A 21,578-nucleotide genomic window follows, 5' to 3' on the forward strand; every position below is an offset into this window, starting at 1 on the left:
ACATAAAGATGTTAAGTAAGTTGTTGGCTATGTGTCTGGAGCTCGATGGAAATGTCAAGGCTCGAGATACAAATTTTGGAGTCCTTGGGCTGCAAGTGGCATTTAAAGCCCTAGTACTGAATCAGATCATTCTGGGAGGAGAATGGAATGACAGATCGGGGCTGAATCCTAGGACCTCTGGCGTCACAACCTTTAGAAGCTGGGAAGAAGGGGAGGAGTGAGAAAGAGTGACCAGTAAAATGGGAAGACAAGTAAGACACCATGGGGACCAGGGAGCCAAGAGAAGAAAGCAGTTCCAGAAGGAAGGAAGGAAGAAGGAAGAACATGGTCAATGGGGCTCAATGCTGTGGGAATTGAATACGCAAATAAGTTATCTTTGGATTTGCATCCTGGTGACCTTGTCATGAGAGTGTCTGTGAGGAGTGGAAATGGCAGCCTGACTGGAGTGAGGCGAAGGTGGGAGGATGTAGAGACGCTGACTGTGGACAGCCCGCTTAAGATGTTTTGCTGTTTGAGGGAGAAAAGAAGTGGAATGTTGCTGTATAGTTTATGGGGGGCCAGAGAGAGGTCATTTAAAGAGAGGAGATTCAAGAACATATCTAGAATATGTTAGGAATGACAGAAGAGAAGGGAACAAATTGAAAGATGCTGGAGAGATTGTCATTGGGCAAACAATGACAGAGCAATCTGCTGATGAGCACTCCCATTTTTTTTTTTTTAATTTTACAAGACCATGAAATTCAAAAGTGTAGGAACCACTGGACTAGAAGACAACTAGCTCCCACACTGGGCAGAGCAATAGTAAGGGATTACTAAGAACCACCCGTTCTCTGTAACACCTACTTCCCTCATATGCTGGTGGCTTGCCCCCTCTCCTCCTTTAGATTTTTACTCAAATGTCACCTTCACAGGAAGGTCTTCCTTGTCCTCCCTGTTTAAAATGGACCCACCCAGCACTCTCTACTCCATTTTTCCTGGTTTACTTTTCCTCTTTATCTAACATACCACAGATGCCATTTTATTTATATCTTTATATGTTTATTGTCTGTCTGTCTCCGCTGGAACGTAAGGCAGTGCCTTACGTTTAGGCTCACCAGAGCCTAAAGCCGCACTCGGCGTATAGTACTGCTCTATAAATAGCTGTTGAAACAATTTTAATTGTTTTATCTCAAGACTCTGGCACGATTCTGACACCATAGTTTCTTGGGGTAATGCAGAGAAAGTAGGGTACAGAATGAGCGGAGACCTGTCCACTAGGGTGGCAGCTCATGCTAGGAGGTGGCCAAGGTGATAATAGAGAGTATCCCGGAAGGCAAGGCTCAGAATCTATCGTCTACAGCAAACCCGGCAGTGATTCGGGAGCCGCTGGGCACCACGCTTTCTGGGAGAGCCTAGCTGGGTCTAACCAGGCAGGTGAAGCCCAACAGCGGGAGTCCAGGCAGGCCCCCTGGACGGTGGGGAGGTCTGCCGATGGACAGCAGTCAAAGATCAGAACTCTGTTCCCTGCAAGAGAACTGGTAAGAACAAGGCAAAAAAGGCGCCATATGCTGGATGGGACTGATTGGCAGAGCTCTAAGCCCTGGGAGGGAGGCTGGCCAGGACGGATCAGGATGGCTGGAACCAAAGCCAAACGCAAGCTGGAGAATCACCACTAGGAGGGAAGAATGAAGGGCATGAAAGGCCACTGGGCATCCCTGGGCCATCAGGGGGAATCTGAGACCATCAGGTCAGCCCTGAGAATCCAAAACAGGCCAAGGCTATTGAAATTCCAGACATCCAAGAAAATGACAAATATGCCCCCCTTTATTGTAAAGACCACGTACCTGACACCTGGGCCGGTCTGGGGCCTGGGAGTGCTGTGCCTTTTATCAGTGGTGCTCAGAGTATGGTCAGAAGTTAAACATAATGTCTGTTTCATGCCGAAACCGTGTCTTAACCACTACATCACTAATATGTTTACATAGTAAGACCGAAGACTTCTGATTATCACTGGTGATGGTTTTGGAATCCTTTTCTAATCCTCAGGCTGACTCCATACCTCTCTATTGCAGGATTTTACTCTTTCCAAGTCTTTTTAGGTGTCTGGTTCTCCTTAGCCTCCTAGAACTTGTTCTATTGTTCTGAGCCTGTTTTCCTGCCAGCCTTTCTCTTTGTCCTGTCTGTATGAACTTTAAAGGCTGGATGGTGCATGCCCACACACACAGTGAGACCCAGGCCTTGCTTAGCAACCGTGCTGGCAGAGGGGGAGCCAGTCACGCTGAAAAGAAAGACTGCTCAGTCTCCCAGCTCCTTCTTTCTTGAAATTAAGAGGAGGCCAGAGTCAGTATTGGCTGTCCTATTTCTACATCTTTTACATGTCTCTATAAATTTTGTTCCTATTATAGTGAATCCAACTTGTTGCATTTCAAAAGAAAATCTAGCTGGCAGAGAATAAAGACATTCTCCCAGCACTCCTTGATCCCTTCCAAGTCCCTCCCAACACACACAGCCTTCTTTTGCAAGAGGAAATACGTTTGTTCCGTAGGGAAACACCCACAAAGGTCAATAGTATAAATGTCAGAAGGTTGGGAAACTCACTCACAAACTTACTTACCCTCAAGTTATAACTCAAAGGCATAACCTCGGTTTCTTTAGCTGAAAATTCTGGGTAATGACTTTGTCATCAGGATATGTTGGTTAAGAATTCTAACTGGGATCTTGGGCAACCCAAGTAACAGTCTTTGAGTCTCAGTTCCCGTATTTTAAAATAAAAGGTAATATTTTCCCTTTTACATAATAGGGCTGTTTATTCATCTGTTTGATCATTCACTCAATGAACATTTATTGCAAAGTAGTTTGGTATGGCTGGAGAAGGAAAGCCATCCCATTAGTGAAAGTACTTTGAAAATGAGTGGTACTACAGAAATGGAAGCCCTTGCTGTCATTATTGCAAAAGACTAATGTAGTTATTGGTGTTCACTGAATATTTCTGGCTCTCCTCCCTCCAGGCACTTGGTAACATTCCACTTCCTGGCCCCATTGTGGTTGGGTGGGCTGCATCCCTAGATCTGACCAATGAGTGTTACTTGGAGTTTAAGAGCTTTAAACTCTTAGGGTAAAAGCTTTAAACATGTCACTTCTGGACTAGAGCATTTAATTGCTGGTTTGAGGCCCTCCAGAACTCTCTTGTCCTCTGCTGTGGTCATTGGTGAACTTTCAGATAGTGGCTGCTCCATCAGCCTGGGTCCCATAGTGAGGAAGATGTTGACCCCAAGGTGACTGGCTGTGAGCACGTAGCATGAGCAAGAAAAACACTACTGTTTTATGACTTGGAGGTATTTTGTTGCTGCAGCATAACTTATTCTATCTTGATAGAGACAACTAAATTAATCAACCCATGAACTGTGTTGTTGATAAGTAATTCCTCTGACTGTGCTGTTCTTTCTCTCAGTGGTTGGTTAAGTGCAAGATCATTTTTAAAGATGCTTCAGAATTCAGACAAGGGAATAACTGCTAATCTCATACTCAGATACTATTTTAATCGCCTTACAAGGTAAGTTTATTTATATAATTTCTCAATTAATTATTGCTGTGTAATAATTTATTAGTTCTTAGTTTTTAACCCTCTTTTGAAAGAATTTTCAAAGAAAAATAAAGAGAAAAGTTTTCTTCCTTAAATACAGTTGGTTTTTGCTGTATTAATATACAGTCATGTGCTGCATAACAACGTTTTAGTCAACAACAAACTGCATATATGACAGTGGTCCCATAAGATTAGTACCATATAGCCTAGATGTGTCATAGGCTACGCCATCTAGGTTTGTGTAAGTACACTCTATGATGTTTGCGCAAAGACAAAATTGCCTAATGACACATTTCTCAGAATGTATCCCCTTCGTTAAATGACACTGACTGTAGTTCAAATTCTTTTAGGACAAATATCATGAAAACTGGTTTCTTTTACTGACAAAAATATCCTTATTCCTCATCGGTTGGGCAGCAGATTTCAATAAACATACTGTCTGATTGCCATGGAATCTATATTCAACGGGAGAATTTGTATGGCTCTTGTAAATTGGTATTAATTGGATCCATAAATAAGAGCACTAATGGTAATGATAAAAATAAAATAAGGCACAATCAGGAGAGGCAATGGTTGAAGCTTGGGACAATGGTCATTCCGCTGAAAGAGAGGCAGGGAGAATGATGGCCTTCTTATGAATGTGTGGTTGGTTGGAGCAGAAGGGATGAAATATTGGGACAGAATATGGAATCAGTGGTATGACAGAGTGACCCTGATGTAACAAGACAGTCGAAATTGGAGGAGAAAAGGAAACTTCAACTCATGCAACCTGTCACCTCCATTTATACATTTTCTAAATCATGGTTCGTTGCTGAACTGGAGCCCAGCTTTCATTACTCACGGTCCATGCCCCTCTTGTGAAAATGGAGGGAAGCATCACCAACTCAGTCTGAACTCACCCTCCTTAAGGTTAACCCAGGGAAAAAGCAGCCTTGCTCCAGGCCATTTTGATGTTCTCATTCATGCCAGCAAAACTCACTGTTATTACTCAGTTTTGATTTATTACTTGCCTATTTACCTCCAAGAGGACTGGAAATAAGATCATGTGTTCACTCACTCTTTCTGTATTTGTTGAGGTACCACCGTGTGCCAGGCACTGTCTTAAACCCTGAGGATTCAACAGTTAATCAACCATGCATGTGCCTTCTGGTGTGGGGGTTACATTCTAGCGAAAAGAGACAGACAAGAAACAAATAAATAAGCGATAGTAAGTTGCAATATGCAAATAAATTTATAATAGGTCAGTAATGATAAGTGCCACAAAGAGATAATTAGGATAAGGAAGCAAGACGAGGTTTTCCTCTGGAAGGGTAGTCAGGGAAGGTGAAATTTAGGAAGAACCTTGAAGGAGGTACAGGAATATTCTAAGCAAAGAAAATGCTGTGTGTGGAGAGGGTCTGCTCAGGGGGAAGCAAGTGGAAAGGTCCTGAGGAGGGAGCATGGTTGGTGTGTTTGAAGAACCTCAAAGAACCCAAAGGTGCTGGGGTGGAGTGAGGGACATGGAGAACAGAGGGAATGAGGTCATAGAGGTGGGGATGGGGGTGCCAATGGCCCAGGTTGTGTAGGGTCTGTGGAATACCTTAAGGACTTTCTACTTTATTCTGAGACAAGAAGCCTTTGGAAGGTTCCAGTGAGGGGCATGGTCAGATTTACATTTTGTAAGAATCACTCTGGCTGCAGGGCAGAGAAGAGACTGTAAGAGGGCAGGGACAGGAGACCGGAGGGCAATGGGAGCTATTTCAAGTTATAAGTAAATGCAAAAACCCAACTTCTAGAGGTAAATCAGAACAGAGATTATCCCATGGGAAACAAAGACAGTAGATGCTCCAGACCTTTCAAACTGTGTGATTATTCTAGCTAGGAGCCACATTATGAAAATTAGGTTTTTTTTATAGCTTGTGTCTACGCAAAATAACCAATAACTATTCTATAGATAAGAGAAATAAAGTGAGTTTACTTGAGCCAGAGTGAGGATTATAACCCAGGAAGGCCTTAGAAAGCATTCTGGAGAAACATGGTTTTCAGTACAGCCTTGTATCTTTTTAGAACAAAGAACATACATTAAACACACCCAGGATACATTTTTGTCAAAATTTCAAAGAGGTATTCAATTGCAAATTAGCAGGTCAACATGACTGTGACCGTGCTGTCAGAAAAGGGACTAATCAGGACGTTACCAATAGGGCGTTAGGCGTTACCAATAGGGCGTTACCAATAGGGCGTAGGAGGGGAAGTATGCCTTCTTATCTTAAGAGAGTGTATTCCTTACTTTAATGGTTAAGTGGATGTACAATGTATGTTTGATGGGCCATAAGTCAGGCTTTTTAGTTCAAGCTGAATCAGTTTTGAACCCAAATAGTTACCCCATATACCTCAATATGTGAAAATCTCTTGTCACTTGTGATAAAAATGTCTAACTATAACAGAAAGTTATATATTAAAATTAAGGGTCCGCTTTCCAGTGTTACTTTCCTCCGGGCACTTTTGTTGACAGTTTCTTGTGAATTCTTGAAGAAACTTTCTATGTATTTATAAGCACTTCCCCCCCGCCCCCCATGAATAGGATTAGACTACACACTGCACTATTTTGCACGTAGCTTCTTTCACTTAATGATTCAGTGTTGGCGTATTTCTCTGTTAGCATGCAGGAACCCACCTCACTGATTTTAAGGTTGCCTGGGATGGTGCTGTGTGGGTGGACCATCACGTATTAACCTACATATTTTTGTGCAATTGTGTGAGCATGTTTGTGGAGTAAATTCCTGCAAGTGGAATGGGTGGTTCGGTGCATCTGACATTTTTGGGGTTTTTTTTTGTGAGGAAGATCAGCCCTGAGCTAACATCCATGCCAATCCTCCTCTTTCTGCTGAGGAAGACTGGCCCTGGGCTAACATCTGTGCCCATCTTCCTCCACTTTATATGGGACGCCGCCACAGCATGGCCTGACAAGTGATGCATCAGTGCGCGCCCGGGATCTGAACCCAGGCCGCCAGCAGCAGAGCGCGCACACTTAACCGCTATGCCACTGGCCGGCCCTGCATCTGACGTTTTGATGGACATTTTCCAATGTCCCTTCCCACCCACCACGTGTGAGAACGCTGCTTCTCACACCTCCACGACACTGGCTAGTGTCGCACTTCTTAATCTTTGAAAACCCACTTTGACTTTAAATCTTCTGGAAGTTTGGACAAAATGAAGCGCATGCACATTTACATGATGCCTTCAGTGTTTCAAACTGTTTTCTTATTGATCTCATTTATTCTCAAAAAATCTTAAGAGGCAGAAATCATCATCCTCCTTAGAAGAACCTAAGCAATCATCAGCCACCTTTTCCATAGAAGAGGAAAGAGAGGAGTTACATGATTTTCTCAGTGTGAAAAATTTAGATAAAACTAGAACTCACATTTCTTGTTCTTTCCCCTTGCTACTCAAGGCGTGGCCCACCCAGCAGCCTCTGCCTCCTGTGGATAACAGGGCGGGCGGTGGGACACTGCCTGTAGCATGCTCCCTCCTGAGGGCATCTGACCTGAGCTCTGCTTCCCAGGGGGGCAGAGGGCTGGCTTACTCTCCCTGGGGAGGGGGTGGCAACAGATGGTGGGGAGGGAGGCCAGGGAGGTGGGAGCCTGAGGCCTGTGGGAGCAGCTGCCAGGCAGCTCGGTCTGATGGCTAATCCCGTAGGACCCAGGACTCAGGAGGGGCTCCGTGGCTGTTGCCTGAGCTGATCTGGGAAGTTGCATCTTGCCACAGTCAGCCCTGCCCTTTCTCTCTGACTTTGATCAGCAATTGCAACTCAGCTCCCTGCATGCCCACTGATGTTATCATTGTGGGGAAGACAGGAGGCCAACAGCTCTGGGTGCAGACCAGAGGCTGGGTGCTGACCCATGACTCTGCTGGGAGGGGGCACCTCTAGCAGTCCTGCCCTTCCCATCTGCCACACTCCACCCCTGGCCCTGACACTCCCACTGAGCTGTTTGGAGATGCTGCTGGGTGACATGCTCTGCTCTGCTTGTACTACCTTAAATTTTTAAATATGTTCTTTTTTTTTTTTCTGAGGAAGATTCACCCTAAGCTAACATTTGCTGCCAGTCTTCCTCTTTTTTGCACCTGAGCCGCCACTGCAGCACGGCCACTGACAGACAAGTGGTGTAGGTCTGCTCCTGGGAACCAAACCTGGGCTGCCAAAGCAGAGTGCACCAAACTTAACCACTAGGCCACCAGGGCTGGCCCATTAAATATGTTCTTTTAAAAGAGGGCTGTGATTGCAGCCCACCCAGAATCCATGCTAGAATTGTGTGCACCTCCCTGTCACAACCTTACTTCTAAACTCTAGACCAGCAATGTCCAGTAGGTAGCCACTGGACACGTGTGGCTCATTGAGATGTGCTGTAAGTGTAAAAATACACTGGCTTCTACAGACTTAGTAAAAGAAAAAAGAATATAAAATAACTCAATATTTTTTTATGTTGGTTACTCGTTGAAATGATAATATTTTGGATATATTGGTCTAAATAAAGTATATTATTAAAATTACTTGTACCTGGAGGGTATTATGTTAAGTGAAATAAGCCAGAAAGAGAAAGACACACACTGTATGATCCCACTCATATGTGGAATATAAACCAACACATGGACAGAGAAAACTGTATTGTGGTTACCAGGGGCAATGGGGGTAGAGAGTGGGCACAAGGGGTGAAGGGAGACATATGTATGGTGATGGACAAATAAAAATGTACAACCCAAAATTTCACAATGTTATAAACTATTAAAACATCAATAAAAAAATTACTTGCACCTATTTCTTTGGACTTTTAAAAATAAGGCTGCTAGAAAATGTAAAGTAAGTGGCTGATGTGGCTTGAATTATATTTCTCTTCTACAGTGCTGGTCTAGACACATGTGCCTTATTCATCATCTTTGTAGCTGCTTCAAATCCTGCTTGGAAGGAGATAGGGTATTAAGGAAGGAAGGAAGAAATAAAGCAAGAAAGGGAGAGAGGAAAAGAGCAGAGGAGGGAGGAAAGATATGTTCATCTAAGGAGACCACGTGGAAAGAACATGAACTGGCGTCTGATCTCTGTCGTGCCGTATGGTTGGGCCACCCTGGGCAGGTTACCCGAACTTCTCTGAGCTATAACTTCCTCATCAGTAAAATAGAGGTAATAGTTACCTGACAGGAGTATTTTGAGGTTTAGAAATATCTGAAAAGCTCCTAGTACAGTGGCGGACGTATATGACTTAACGAATAGCAGTCTTTTTGCATCAGCAGCATCGGAGCCAGCTCGTGATAGGTGCTCAACAAAGGATTTTGAACATACAGATGTGTGAATGTTTGAGGTGTGGGTGGGAGGTGATCGCCCACCCAATGCAATCTGTTTTAGAGCATCTTATCCCCCGTCTGTGTGTGCCCACCCAAGGACTGAGTGGAACCACTGTGGAGAGCCACCTTCTCTCCCCCGGCTCTTTCCCACCAGGTTGCAGCCTCTTCACTTGTATTCAGTGTGCCTGTTGGTTGGATTGTTCTCCCTTGTTCCCTGGGGACCCGTCTGGGAAGTGCCCAAGTTCCACCTGGATAACTGCTGGCGAGCATGGTGGACCAATTTGCTGTTGCTTAATAATTTCTTGTCGGTCCAAAATGCGGTGAGTCCCAAGTTGTGGGCTATGAAAACGCAGATGGGTGCAAATGTGGAGTCTCACTTTGTGTGGTTTGGAGAACCTTCCAAGGACCAACCCGAGTCTGAGCTCCTTTCTTTTGGCATATTCTCTGGAGTAATAGTGATGCTGTAGGAAGGTGGGCTGTGGGTGGGTAAACTAGCCTCCTGTGATGGAGTGGGTACTAGTCTTGGCAGGAGCAGTTGCTGGGAAAAGCAGAAGGAGGGAGCAGGGTGGTGGGCATTGAGGGGCCAACCATCTAGGCGCATGTCCCAGATGCAGCTGACCCTGTTCCATCACAGTTCCCACCCATTCCAGTCCATATTGCCCCATGGGGAAAGGACATTTTCTCCTCCACACAGAGAGCCTATAATGGGATGGAGCATTGCACCATCCCCTCACCGTAATGAATTCTGTCCAATTTCAAGCCAGACCTGACAGAGTTGGTTGGGAGCAACAACCTCGGTATACGTTGGTCGTGGCTTTCCCCAAGCCCTAATGTCCTCATGATGAACTTGGAGCGAATGGAAGTGAAGTAGCTATAATTGAATCACGTCACTGATTTTGCATATGCCTGGAAAGTGCAGCTGAAAAGAGAATCATGAAAGTGTGGCTAATGACTGCACACAACCACTTACCAACTAGATGGCCACCTTCCATTTGCAAGTGCCCAGCAGCTTCGACAGGGCATACATCACCGTCTAACTGCCTTCAGGTGGGCCCACGTCTGTGACAGGGCCCACGGAGGATGGTCTGGGCTGTTTTCCCAGATGCAGACTGGCTTGTACCATATGGGGGAACCAGTGGCAAGGACACCAGCCAGTCTCCTTGAGGTAAAGCCCACCTTAGATCCTTGAAAGCAGAGGTGTGAAGGTCCTCAAACCTTGAGTACTCACAAATGTCCCCACCATGAGAACTTCTCTTTAACTGGGACAAGGAAAGCTGTCACTTCGGTTGGGTAAGTCTGGTCTCCCTTGGACTGAGGGGGTTGGGGAAGAGACCAATGTGCCTTTCATCTCTGAAGCACTGGAGAGAATTGCCCCCAGGAATTTCCTCACACCGAAGGAGAAATACAGGTAACTGCCTCATTTGGTACGAACATGGACAGCCTGTGGAACGATGTGTCTGGAGCCAGGCCTCTCTTCTTTTTTTTTTTTTTTCTGAGGAGATCAGCCCTGTGCTAACATCTGCCACTCCTCCTCTTTTTTTGCTGAGGAAGACTGGCCCTGGGCTAACATCCGTGCCCATCTTCCTCTACTTTATATACAACGCCGCCACAGCATGGCTTGACAAGCGGTGCGTCGGTGTGCGCCCGGGGTTCTGAACCGGTGAACCCTGGGCCGCCGCAGCAGAGGGCACGCACTTAACCGCTTGGGCCACGGGGCCAGCCCCCAGGCCTCTATTCTAAATGAACACATTCTCTCCACCTGGAGTTGGGACAGGGCGGGCAAGGCCAGGAAGAGACAACATCGACTCTTCTGACTCCAACCACACGGGAACGATAACTATTTCTTACATTCCTATCAGGTGAGAGAGTTTAGTTTCCACAGCTGTCCTAGGAAATAAGCTATGACTGTTTTTTTAAACAAGGGAGAAAACTTGTCTGAATCTCCATTTTGTAAAATGGTAATAATAATACCTACCATCCAGGCTTGTTACAAGGATTAGATGAGATGAGGTAGTAACTCAAAATTCCTTTCTCTTCCCGTGGAAATTTCCCCCGTCTGCCTACTGAATTCTCCCTCCTGGTCCAGGAAGGGGAGACAATGTGGAGCAGACCTGGTAAGCGAAGGAAAGAAGTACGCTTTGCTCCTCTGTTTTCAGTGCAGTGGCTGGACGTGGTATCTCGCCAATGACTTCCAGTTCCATCTCACGACGCCGGCGATCATCTTCATCTATGGAAAGTGAGTCTGATTGGGACCAATCTTTCTCCCCATGTGGCCTCTTTCACAAAACTTTCAGAGGGTGCTCCAGTTTTGCGCAGAGCAGATTTTGAAATTTAGGAAATGAACTTTTCAGAAGAGTTCCGACACTGAATCCTCCATGTTGACCTTCTTCCCCAGTCTCCTCCCATCTTGGTCCAACACAAATCCGTATGTGTTTTGGCAGAGTTATAATCAGTGTGTACGTAATATGTAGTGCTCAGCTTTTTCCACTGAACTGTTCTTATAAACGTTTCCACATAGCGACATGACCTGCATACTTGTCAGCTTTAGAATTTATGTACTGTTTTTACGGTTGGTCTAGATTGGTCTAGATTGTTTCCAATTTTTCATGATTACAAATGGCATCTCCAGGAATGTCTTTGAACACACTACTTTTTCGTTTAGTTATTTCCCTGGAGACATATTTCCGAGTGGAATTACTAGGTCAGAGGGTAGAAACAATTTTGCGGTGCCTGTTACACACTGTGAGGCTGCTCTCCGGAAAGAGGGAAGTAATTTACAGCGCCCCAAGCAATACATCAGTGTACCTGCTTCCCTGAGGTGCATATTTATCACCTTAATTTTTGTTAGTTTTAGAAAAGCTTTAAGTCCTCAATAATTCACAGAGAGACTTATAGTTTCTGGGTTACCCTTGCCATATTTTAAAAGACTTATTATTCTTTTTTTTGTTAAAATACATGCTCAGTTTAAGAAACATTAGACAATATCAGGATGAAGAGAGGGGAATCACCCAAGGAGAGGTGAATTGGCTGTTAATATCTTGGTGTTTATCCGTCTGATCTTTTTTTTTGCACAGCCTTTTACACATGAAGGATTCTGCATATACACTTTAGTATCCTTTCCTATATTATTATTATTTTTTAAATAAACATAATTTTAATGTCTGCATAATATTTCATTCCGTAAATGAACTACAGTTTTCTTATACCTTACCCTACTGTTAAATACTTGGATTATTTCCAATTTTATGCTTTTGTAAATAATAGCCTGATAAACATTTTTGTGGTAACCATTTGTCTGCAACTCTGATATTTCTTTTGAATGTATATCCTTAAGATGACTTACTGGGTCAAAGAGCATGAATGTCTTTCAGTCTCTTAAAGCATAATGACAAATTGCTTTCCTTAAAGATTGTATCAATATTCAGTCCTCTGGCTATCTAAATACACCATTGCCAAAATGGAATATTAATAATAAAACAAAACAAAGCACAAACTTTGTTATATGGATATGTAAAAAACATTCATTTTTCACATCTAACTTGCAAGTTTTTGATTAGTAGGGGGCGGAGCTGAGTTCCAAATGTGCATTGACCAGCTCTGTTTCCTAGTACCTGTTCATGCCCTTTGCAAGGCAGACATTTAAATCTCTGGCTGCCCCATGATGTTGCTTATTCCAGCCACATGCAAACATTCAAGAATCTTGGGCAAGGGAAATGCATCCTAATTTTAACTTAATCTAAAAATTCAACAATTAAAAAAAGGCAAGGCTGCTTTTTTACATTCATATCTTACACACACAAAACTTTCTAAATTCAAATGTAAAAGACTTTTTTGACTGACCATTAAAAAAGATTGTTCCCCGGCTAACTAGTAAGAGATGGCTTGTTGGTATAGTGAGTTTGAGTCAGAAGACGTGGGTTTGAATCCTGACTGGTAAATTATAGCTGGGGGACCCACGCTACATTGCTGGACTCTCATCTTCATTTTTCATATCTATAAAATAGGGATGATAACACTTCACATCAGGGTTGGAGTGAGATCATACATATGGGACCTAGCACAGTGCTTGTTCATCAGTGATGTGTAACCATATGTCAACTCAGCCACCTGTCCTTTGAGATTCCACATAATTGCCATTGTCCCCAGCCACTGTCTGAAAGCAGTGGCAGCCCCTTGGCCCTCCCAGTCTCTGCAGGGATTGGAGGAGGGGTGGCTGGAGAGCCTGCTGTGAGATTCTGCTCAGCTAGACCCATTCAAGGAGTGGCCCTGTCACCATCTTCTCTGCACAATCCCTGTTCCACAAAGAGTCCCCTTGTGTCTATGATCAGGCCCTTTCCTTGTTTTCCTCTCTAAATACCCTTTCTAGAAGGTATTGGTGTGGAGCAGATTTTAATGAAGGCTTCCAGATTGGAGGGTTTGCATCCCTCTTGCTCCGCCTCACCCCTTCTCACATACTTCCTGCTTCGCCACTTCTCAATTCCATCTCCTCCGAGGGGGGATGTGCAGAACATGAATGAGTGCCCAGTCCTGGGGGCAGCGGGGGAGGGCGAGGTGCCTGTACATATATGCACACTGTGGAGGGTGGGGGGTGAGGCCCAGATTCTCCCCTACCCATTCTCCTGAAACAAAAGCATCCTAATCTAGTGTCTTATTTTCTCAGAATGGGGGATGTGTGTGTGCAATTTTTGATAGCATAATAGAGCTGATAAAAGCATATGAGATCGACTATGGAAATGATAAGATCTGATAATCATGTTGCTATTTATTTGGGGAATCAAGATTTAAAAAAAAAATGCTCTAAACATCCTCTCATAGAGAAATCTACCACTCTATGTCTACTTCATTTATACTCACATCTCTCCAGGATGAAGCCCCTGAGAGTGGTGGGAATCAGGAATTAGTGTGATCTCCTCCCTTTACTCCAACATGGAATCAGGCAAGGAAGGTGGAGAGTAGATAAAGGTGTCTTTGGGATGCTCAGCAAGGCCCTCCCTGCCCTCCCTCCCCGCACAAGCCTCTTAGACAGAGTGGGCTGACTACCTGCAGAACTCCTGGGTCACTCATCCCTCCTGCCGCCAGAGGAGGGGCTCCCTGAGCAGGAGCTGAGACATGCTCAGGCCCACTGGGGCTCCACTTGGGGTGGACTCTCCCTCCCCACAAGGCAGTCGAACCTCAAGAGCTCCCTCAGGGATGGCGAGCAGCTGGGCCCAGCAGAGGCAGGGCTGGCCAGTTCTATGGGGGATGCGGCCTCGGCTCTGTGATCGGCTATGGCTGCGTGAAGGGCTCTGGTGATTGGGACAAGTGCCTGCAGGTACAGGAGGGGCAGGTATGTGGCCTCAGCAGGCCGGGCAGCCCAGGCAGAGGAGAAAGGGCAAGCCTCTGCAGGCTTCTTCAGAGGTGGCATTTGTAGCAGGTCCAGGTATTTAGTGAAGAAAGGACAAGAGAAATCCTGTGGAGAGTCCTGGTCAGGTCGCTGGGGGCTGACAGAGGCTTTTGAGGTAGCCCGGGGTCTTTTCAGACCAGAGGGAGATGCTCTGCTATTCCTTCCCCCTCTTGGGCTATGGCCCCTGAATGGGCCTTTCTGAAGGACCAACACTCTTGAGAGAAGGGGGGTGGTGGTGAATGCTTGAAGCTCTGGGCCTTTACTCAATCCCATTGTCCCGGGAACAGTTCCCTCAAAGAGCCAGAAAATACAACCGCTAACCTGAGTTGGCTGAGGGAACACCAGGTTATTTGTCCTGACTAGCGGCTGGGGGGCTCAGGAGGATGAAGGACTAACAGAAGGGAAGGTGGGGCTATCTCCCTGTCTGGTTGTTTTGGTACCTCTGTGTATTAGCTCATAACCAAGTACCACAGACTGGGTGGCTTATTTCCAGATAAGCTAATTTCCAGTTTCCAACAGAAACTTATTTCCTCACAGTTCTGGAGGTTAGAGGTCTGAGATCAAGGTGTTGGCAGGGTTGGTTTCTTCTGAGGCCTGTCTCCTTGGCTTGTGGATGGCAGTCTTCTTCCTGTGTCCTCACATGGTCTTCCCTCTGTGTCTGTGTGTGTCCTAATCTTTTCTTCTTCTAAGGACATCAGTCATATTGGATTAGGGCCCACCACAATGACCCCATTTCACCTTCATTTTCTCTTTAAAGATCTTGTCTCCAAATAGTCACATTCTGAGGTACTGGGGGTTAGAATTTGGGGAGACACAATCCACCCCACAACAGTCTATATCAGGAAGCTTTATTAGTTTTGTCGTAGTGGTGGTTAGCTAGTGGAGACCTGTCTGACTCCAGAGAGGAGGTGCCACGGATTGGGCTCCTGTCCCCTAGGGACTTAAACAAATATTTACTTGAGTGGATGTGGGTTTTTATTGGATGGCCTGACTGGATGGTTTACCACCCACCTAGGACAATGAGCTCTTAGTACCTCCCCACTCTAGACCTGGCTGGGAACCTACTTGAGTGTCCTTGTGACTGAGGAGACCTGGCCCCAATGTCAGCATCTTTCTTAGAGGCTGTCATGGGAGGTAGATTTCAATCGTTTAGCTAAAAGCCAGCACTACCCAAGCTTGTGACTATGCAACTACATTTAGCTTTTAAATGGAGGGAAGCATAAAAGGTAGGGCTTTTTTCCTTCAGAGAACACACTTGTATAGAATGCCAGTATTCAAGGAGGACAGAGCGAGAGGGTTTGGCAAAAGGTGTGGTAAATATACAGCATTATTACCATACCTCCCAGCCACACTCCTGGCAGACATTACTAATCAATCACAGCACCACTGAGCTAAGACGACTCCTCCATTCCAAGCATTAACACTAAACTAGAATTGGCACTTTGGATAAAAATCATTTTGCTCTTTGGATCACTGTGGTGATAACCGAATGGTATCTCGTCCCTTCCTCATGCAGAACCACAGCAACTTCAAGCTGGAATAGGATTGTCAAAGCCATCATCCAAGTAGGGTTGTGCCTGAGTTTGACATTTCTTCTGTACCACTGCAGATCTCTTGGTCCCAACCCTCACAATTCCAAGTAGGTACAACCAGACTGTGCCTCACTCTGATTCTGTGTCCCTAAATCTCATTTCTTGCCCCAGAACCTCCTACCTACTGTAGCTTGAACTCCTTAAGGAATCTTCCTGTCCTTACACATGCGCAACAGCAAAGTGTGGAGGAATTAATTTGTGTGGGGCCACACTTGACCCATGGGGGATAGAAGATAGTAGGAAAATGCTTCCCTCTTTCATCCCCAAGACAATTTTCAGGTGCATTTCATAAGGCTCCACAGAACGTTCCAGAAGAATTGAGCATTGGCCACCTTGATAGTGCATCCTTGTACTGGCTTTCCCTGCTTCCCTGTTCTACTACCCTGTCCTTCATTCCTATCCCCACATGAACTACCTGCACCAAGATATTTGTCTTAGACTCTGCATCCAGGTGGGGGAGGGATCCCTGGATTCCCCTCTTACCCCATCCCCCTCCTCTGTGCCTGGAGTGGGTGCCTGTGTCCACCCTGTGTCCCATCCTGCCTGACAGTCATTTCTCTCCTCAATCAACCACACTTAGTCCGCACAGTGCTTTGTAGATGACAAGGGACATTCCCAAGCTTGATCTCATTTTTGAGCTGCACAGTAATCTTCAGGGTGAGGCAAGGATGCCATTACTATCTCCGTCTAGACAAGGAGACTCAAGTTCAAGGTCCTGCTCAGGGTCATGCAGCTAGTAAATGGTCAAGTCTCAAGGCTAACCAGGCTAACTCTAGCCCAGTTCTTGCCCCACTGCGCCACAGCGGCCCCCCACCAGCCTATCTCAAAGGCAGGCCTCACAGGAAGCGCCTCTGATCGCCAAGGTTTCAAGCCTTTCATGTCCTCAAACTTTGCTGTGCAGGAAACTGAAGAGCGCCCCTGTCAATGCCCTCTCTTCTTTGCAGAAGTAAACACGTCCTTGTCCTCCTCGGGGCCATGCTGTTCTTGGCGTCTTTCACCGCCACTGCTCTGCTCACACTGGATTATGACCTTCCGGTCGCAGCTCCATCAGAAGCAAGGTAACCGCCGTTCCCAACCTGCCTGGCTCTGGCCCTCGCCTGCCCTCAGAATGGCCAGGACCTCCCAGGGAGGGCCGCTGAATGAATACCAGGCTGTTTGCACTGTGCGCGCCGGCTCGTGGAAAAACTGGGAGGGGAATGTTCGGCCTGGATGGGAAAGTTGATTGCACTTTGTACTTTTGTTTCTGAACTTCTGAACCTTTCAACTTGCACTGGGGGGTCTTCTCGCCACCGATATGCTTCTCGGAGGAAAGGAGCGCCCCCACGTGGCTGTATTGTGTTTTTCCTCTAGTGGCAAACTGCTGCTGGGAAGCTCTATCGTAGGATGCAGAGACTGAAACTGGAGGAAGTGGGGGTTACCTCTTCAAGGTCACATGGCCAGTAAGTGGCATAGGTGTGAGTTGAACCTAGGACCTTACCCGCTATGCTATTTTGCCTCCCCAGTGAGGTATGTATAACAATTCTTCCTTATAACCACCCTGTGTGCCACACAGGAAAAACTGGTATGATTACCTGCCAATCTATTCTCAGTACAGCAGTCAGAGTGATGCAAATGAAAATCAGATCATGTGAGTCAGCTGCTCAAATTCTGCCCATTGTTCTCACAATATAAGCCCTGTCTGACCTCATGTGTCACTACCCTGCTTGCTCACTCTGGACCAGCCACACCGGCTCCCTTACCCTGCACACCAAGCACGCCCTCTCCTCAGGGCCTCAGCATTTGCTGTTCCTTCACACTAGAATGCTTTTCCTTTAGAATCTAGAGCTTGGCAGGCCTTGCTCCTTCACTTCCTTCAGATGTCTGTGCAAATGTTGCTTTCTCAGAGCAGCCATTGCTGACATCCCAATAAAAAATAGCCCAGAACCATGCCTTGCACACAAGTACTTGATATGTATTTGTGAGTGGATGAAATGAATGAATGAATGAATGAATGACTACACCACAGGCCTTTTGACCAGGGGAGCATGATGCCTTCCCATCATGTCATTGGCCTCTGAGGGTATGGCCAGGTCACCGAGGAGGCACTCACTCCTGTCGAGCCCAGCGGTTCTTAACTCTGGATGCACATGAGAGCCACCTGGGGAGACTTGAAATCTCACTGACGGTCCAGCAAGCACCACCTCGGACCAATTGAATCAGAATCCCTGGGGATGTGGCCCAAGTAACCAAATTTTATGAGAGCTTCTATGAAGAGGTTCACTTCTTTCAGAAAAGGTTCATTTCTGAGAACCACATTTTTAGAGTTATCCTGACACACCAGCCACCAGAAACAACTATTGAAACTGAACACAGTCATCATATTTCCTTGAGATCCAGCGTGGAGGGACCCAAGGGAATTTGGAATTTTAGCAAGCCAGCCGCGGCCTAAGGCAGGATCGTGCAGTCACTGTTTGTAGATCATTACTGAGGAAATGAACAAATGTACCCCAAATTTTCCTTTGGATTTGCTGATTGCCCCAATGGACATCTGAGGGATTCTCTTTTCCATGTCCAGATCAAACATAATCTTTTGCCTTATTTCCTTGTGTATTTCAGTGAAAATGCAACTACGTTGTATTTCTTGGAGTACTACACTAAGCCCTACTGCTGATTTGGGCCATTCCTCGTGGGCCTCTTTCTGAGCATTTTCATGCACCAAAACCACCAGGCAAACATTCTCAAGACCAAGGTAAGGTTTCCCCATAACTGTAAGGGCTGGGTCTGCTTGGGACTGGAGTGGCCCATCTGGCTAGGCTCTTCCAAAGCTACAGAAGAGTCAGACTGCTGGGTGTGCTGTGGTGTGTTAGCAATGTCTCTCGGTGCTAAAGAATAAGGGGGACCTTATCTTCTTGCCAGAGCGTGATTCTCTGCTTTCCTCACTAAGCTCCCCTAAGAAAGCTCCAGACCTGGAACCCAGTGGGGTCCCACCCATTGGAGCCTCAGTATAGACCCAGGGAAACCACTGATGTGGGAAAACACACCAAGTGAGATTACAATGGCAAGACCCTCTTCTGGAAGGGCGTAGTTACTTGGGTTGGATTTTTAACAACACAAGCTCTTTGGTTTCTATAGCGAGGATTCTTGATCAGATTTGATGCTCCTATCTGGGAATCAGGATATGTGGTGTCTAGAGGGACAGAAGCTGTTACTTTGCCTTCCGAGTAGGCCTAGAGCACGCAACTCCTTCCCTGGCTCCTTTGTGGGCAATCATTCTGGTTCACCATCCAACCTCATTACTTAAGCGGGGTTCATCTTGGATGCCTCCCCATCATGGACCTCTCCTCCCCATCCAATCAGCCACCAAGCCCTGTTGATTGTTTCTCCCGCTGTCTTCTCTTAGCTTCTCCAACCGACCTTGTTGTAGCTCTTCTCACCTCTCACTGGAACTTTACTAGTTTTCTTGCCTCCAGTCTTGTCGAGCTCAAATCCACCCTTGGGGCAATCTATTTAATATACTACCTTGGCCTTAGCCTTGAACTGTGCAAAAGCTTTTCATGTGGCTTCCATTTACCCACAAGACTTCGAGGGCAGAACATGTCTTACTCACCTCTGAATCCCCAGCGCCCGGTTCTGAAATCCTGACGCACTGAAGGCACTCAATAAATGAATGAAGGATAATTTTCTTCCCAATGGAAGAAGGGCCGGGAATTTCCTTGCACTATTAGGGTACAATGCTGGCCCCAAATCCCCTCTGCTAGGCTCTACCTTTGTTTGCCTAGGTCTTGTGGGTACCTCTCCTAGATATTCCAGAGAAGAGGACTTGGTCCCTGGAAAATCTTGTGTTGCTCACGGCAGGAACAGGAGCTAGGGCTTAATTGGAAGGAATGGATATACAAGCGCTATGTGACTTTTTCTGTAGGTTGCAGTTATGATATTCCCCTGAAAATGCACAATGCAGTTGTACAGTTAGTGGCAACAGAGTGCCATTAAAGATTTTGCTTTGGTGTCGTCCATGTTACATGGGTGCCTAGGAAGAAAATGGGTGCGAGCAAAGGGCAAAACCTAAGATGAAGACAGAGCATTTGGGAACCACTCTGAGGGCTGGGTCAGGACCAGAGAGCAGGGAGCTAGAACACAAGTCAAGCTGAGCTGGAGAAACGGTGGAGAAAGGATGGGCAGACCAAATGCAAATCTTTAGAAGCCAGAAAATAAGGAAGAGTCTAAGCTAGAGGCAGCCGGGGCGTATGCCAGGTGCTAGGCATGAGATAAGGCAGTGTGCATTATTAGTAAAAGAGTGAAGGGGATCCTAGGCTAAAAGAGGGGGCTGGAGGACAGCCTCTGAGGAAATACCTTTCCTCCCCTGTAGGCAGAACCTAGAGCAGAAACCTGAGACCCAGGAAGGGGAGAGCTTCTCTTCAGAGACAAGAGGGTGGAATGATAAGATGCTAGTTCAGGGCCGTCCCCATGGCTTAGCGGTTAAGTGCGCACGCTCCGCTGCTGGCGGCCCGGGTTCGGATCCCGGGCGCGCAGCGACGCACCACTTCTGCGGCCATGCTGAGGCCGCGTCCCACATACAGCAACTAGAAGGATGTGCAGCTATGACATACAACTATCTACTGGGGCTTTGGGGGGAAAAAATAAATAAATAAAATCTTTAAAAAAAAAAAGATGCTAGTTCAGTTCACTGTAGGTGTCATCACAGCATCTTGAGAACTAGAAGAGAGAAGCAAGAGAGGTCCTTGGAAGAGAGGTCTGAGTCTAAAAAGGTCAAGTAAGGTGACATAAGATCTAAGATCTTGAACTGAGCCCAGAAATAGAATTTAACTCATGGGGCTTTTCTTTGAACTGAAAACTTCTCCATTCTCCCATTCCTTCCTCCATTTTGTGTCGCTGGCGACTAGGGTGCAGCCCAGGTAGGGGCTGTGGGCCTGGGGCCCTCACATTTGTGGAGAGGGCAGAACAAGTCAAGGAGCCTCATTCAGTTAAGGAACAGAATGGAAGGTTAGGAGCAGTGGGAGTGGGTTAGAGCATTATCTTTTCTTTTAACTTTCATTTAAAAATGATTTGTGACAACATGGATGGACATTGAGGGTATGATGCAAAGTGAAATAAGTCAGAGGGAGAAGGTCAAATACCGTATGATTTCCTTCATCAAGTAGTAGATAATAACAACAATAAACAAACACATAGGGACAGAGATTGGATTGGTGGTTACCAGAGGGGAAGGGGGGAGGGAGGAGGGTGAAAGGGATAATTCAGTATATGTGTGTGGTGATGGGTTGTAATTAGTATTTTGGTGGTGAACATGATGTAATCTATGCAGAAATAGAAGTACAATGATGTACACCAGAAATTTATACAATGTTATAAACCAATGTTACTGCAATAAACAAAAAATTAAAAAATAAAAAATAAAAAAAATAAAAATGATTCGAGATTCACGGCAAGTTACAAAAATAGTATAGGAGGTCTTGTGTACCCTTGACCCAGGTTCCCCGACTGGTAACATGTTACATAACCATGGTACATTATCACAACCAAGAAATTGATGTTGGCACAATCCATAGACCTTAGATCCACAGTTTTATGTGCACTCATTTGTGTGTGTGTATAGTTTTGTGTGTAGATTTGTGTAACCACTACCACAACTGAGGTACAGAACTCCCCTGTCACTAAAAAGATCTCCCTTGTGCCACCTCTTTATAGTCACACACCCCACTGTCCCCCACCCCACCCCAACTCTAAA

General features: G+C 45.9%; 1 protein-coding gene across 1 annotated transcript in view; it reads left to right on the plus strand.

Annotated features, from left to right (window-relative positions):
- Nucleotides 1-21,578, plus strand: part of LOC131415203 (O-acyltransferase like protein-like) — a 69,217-nt gene that overhangs the window by 41,142 nt on the left and 6,497 nt on the right. Inside the window, 5 exon segments of the mRNA XM_058556619.1 lie at nt 3,431-3,532; nt 9,033-9,198; nt 11,035-11,114; nt 16,798-16,911; nt 18,449-18,581. Of these exon segments, the coding sequence (XP_058412602.1) occupies nt 3,431-3,532; nt 9,033-9,198; nt 11,035-11,114; nt 16,798-16,911; nt 18,449-18,581 (595 nt within the window).

Source organism: Diceros bicornis, chromosome 16 (assembly GCF_020826845.1).
Source record: "Diceros bicornis minor isolate mBicDic1 chromosome 16, mDicBic1.mat.cur, whole genome shotgun sequence".
In the NCBI taxonomy this organism is placed as follows: Eukaryota; Metazoa; Chordata; class Mammalia; order Perissodactyla; family Rhinocerotidae; genus Diceros; species Diceros bicornis.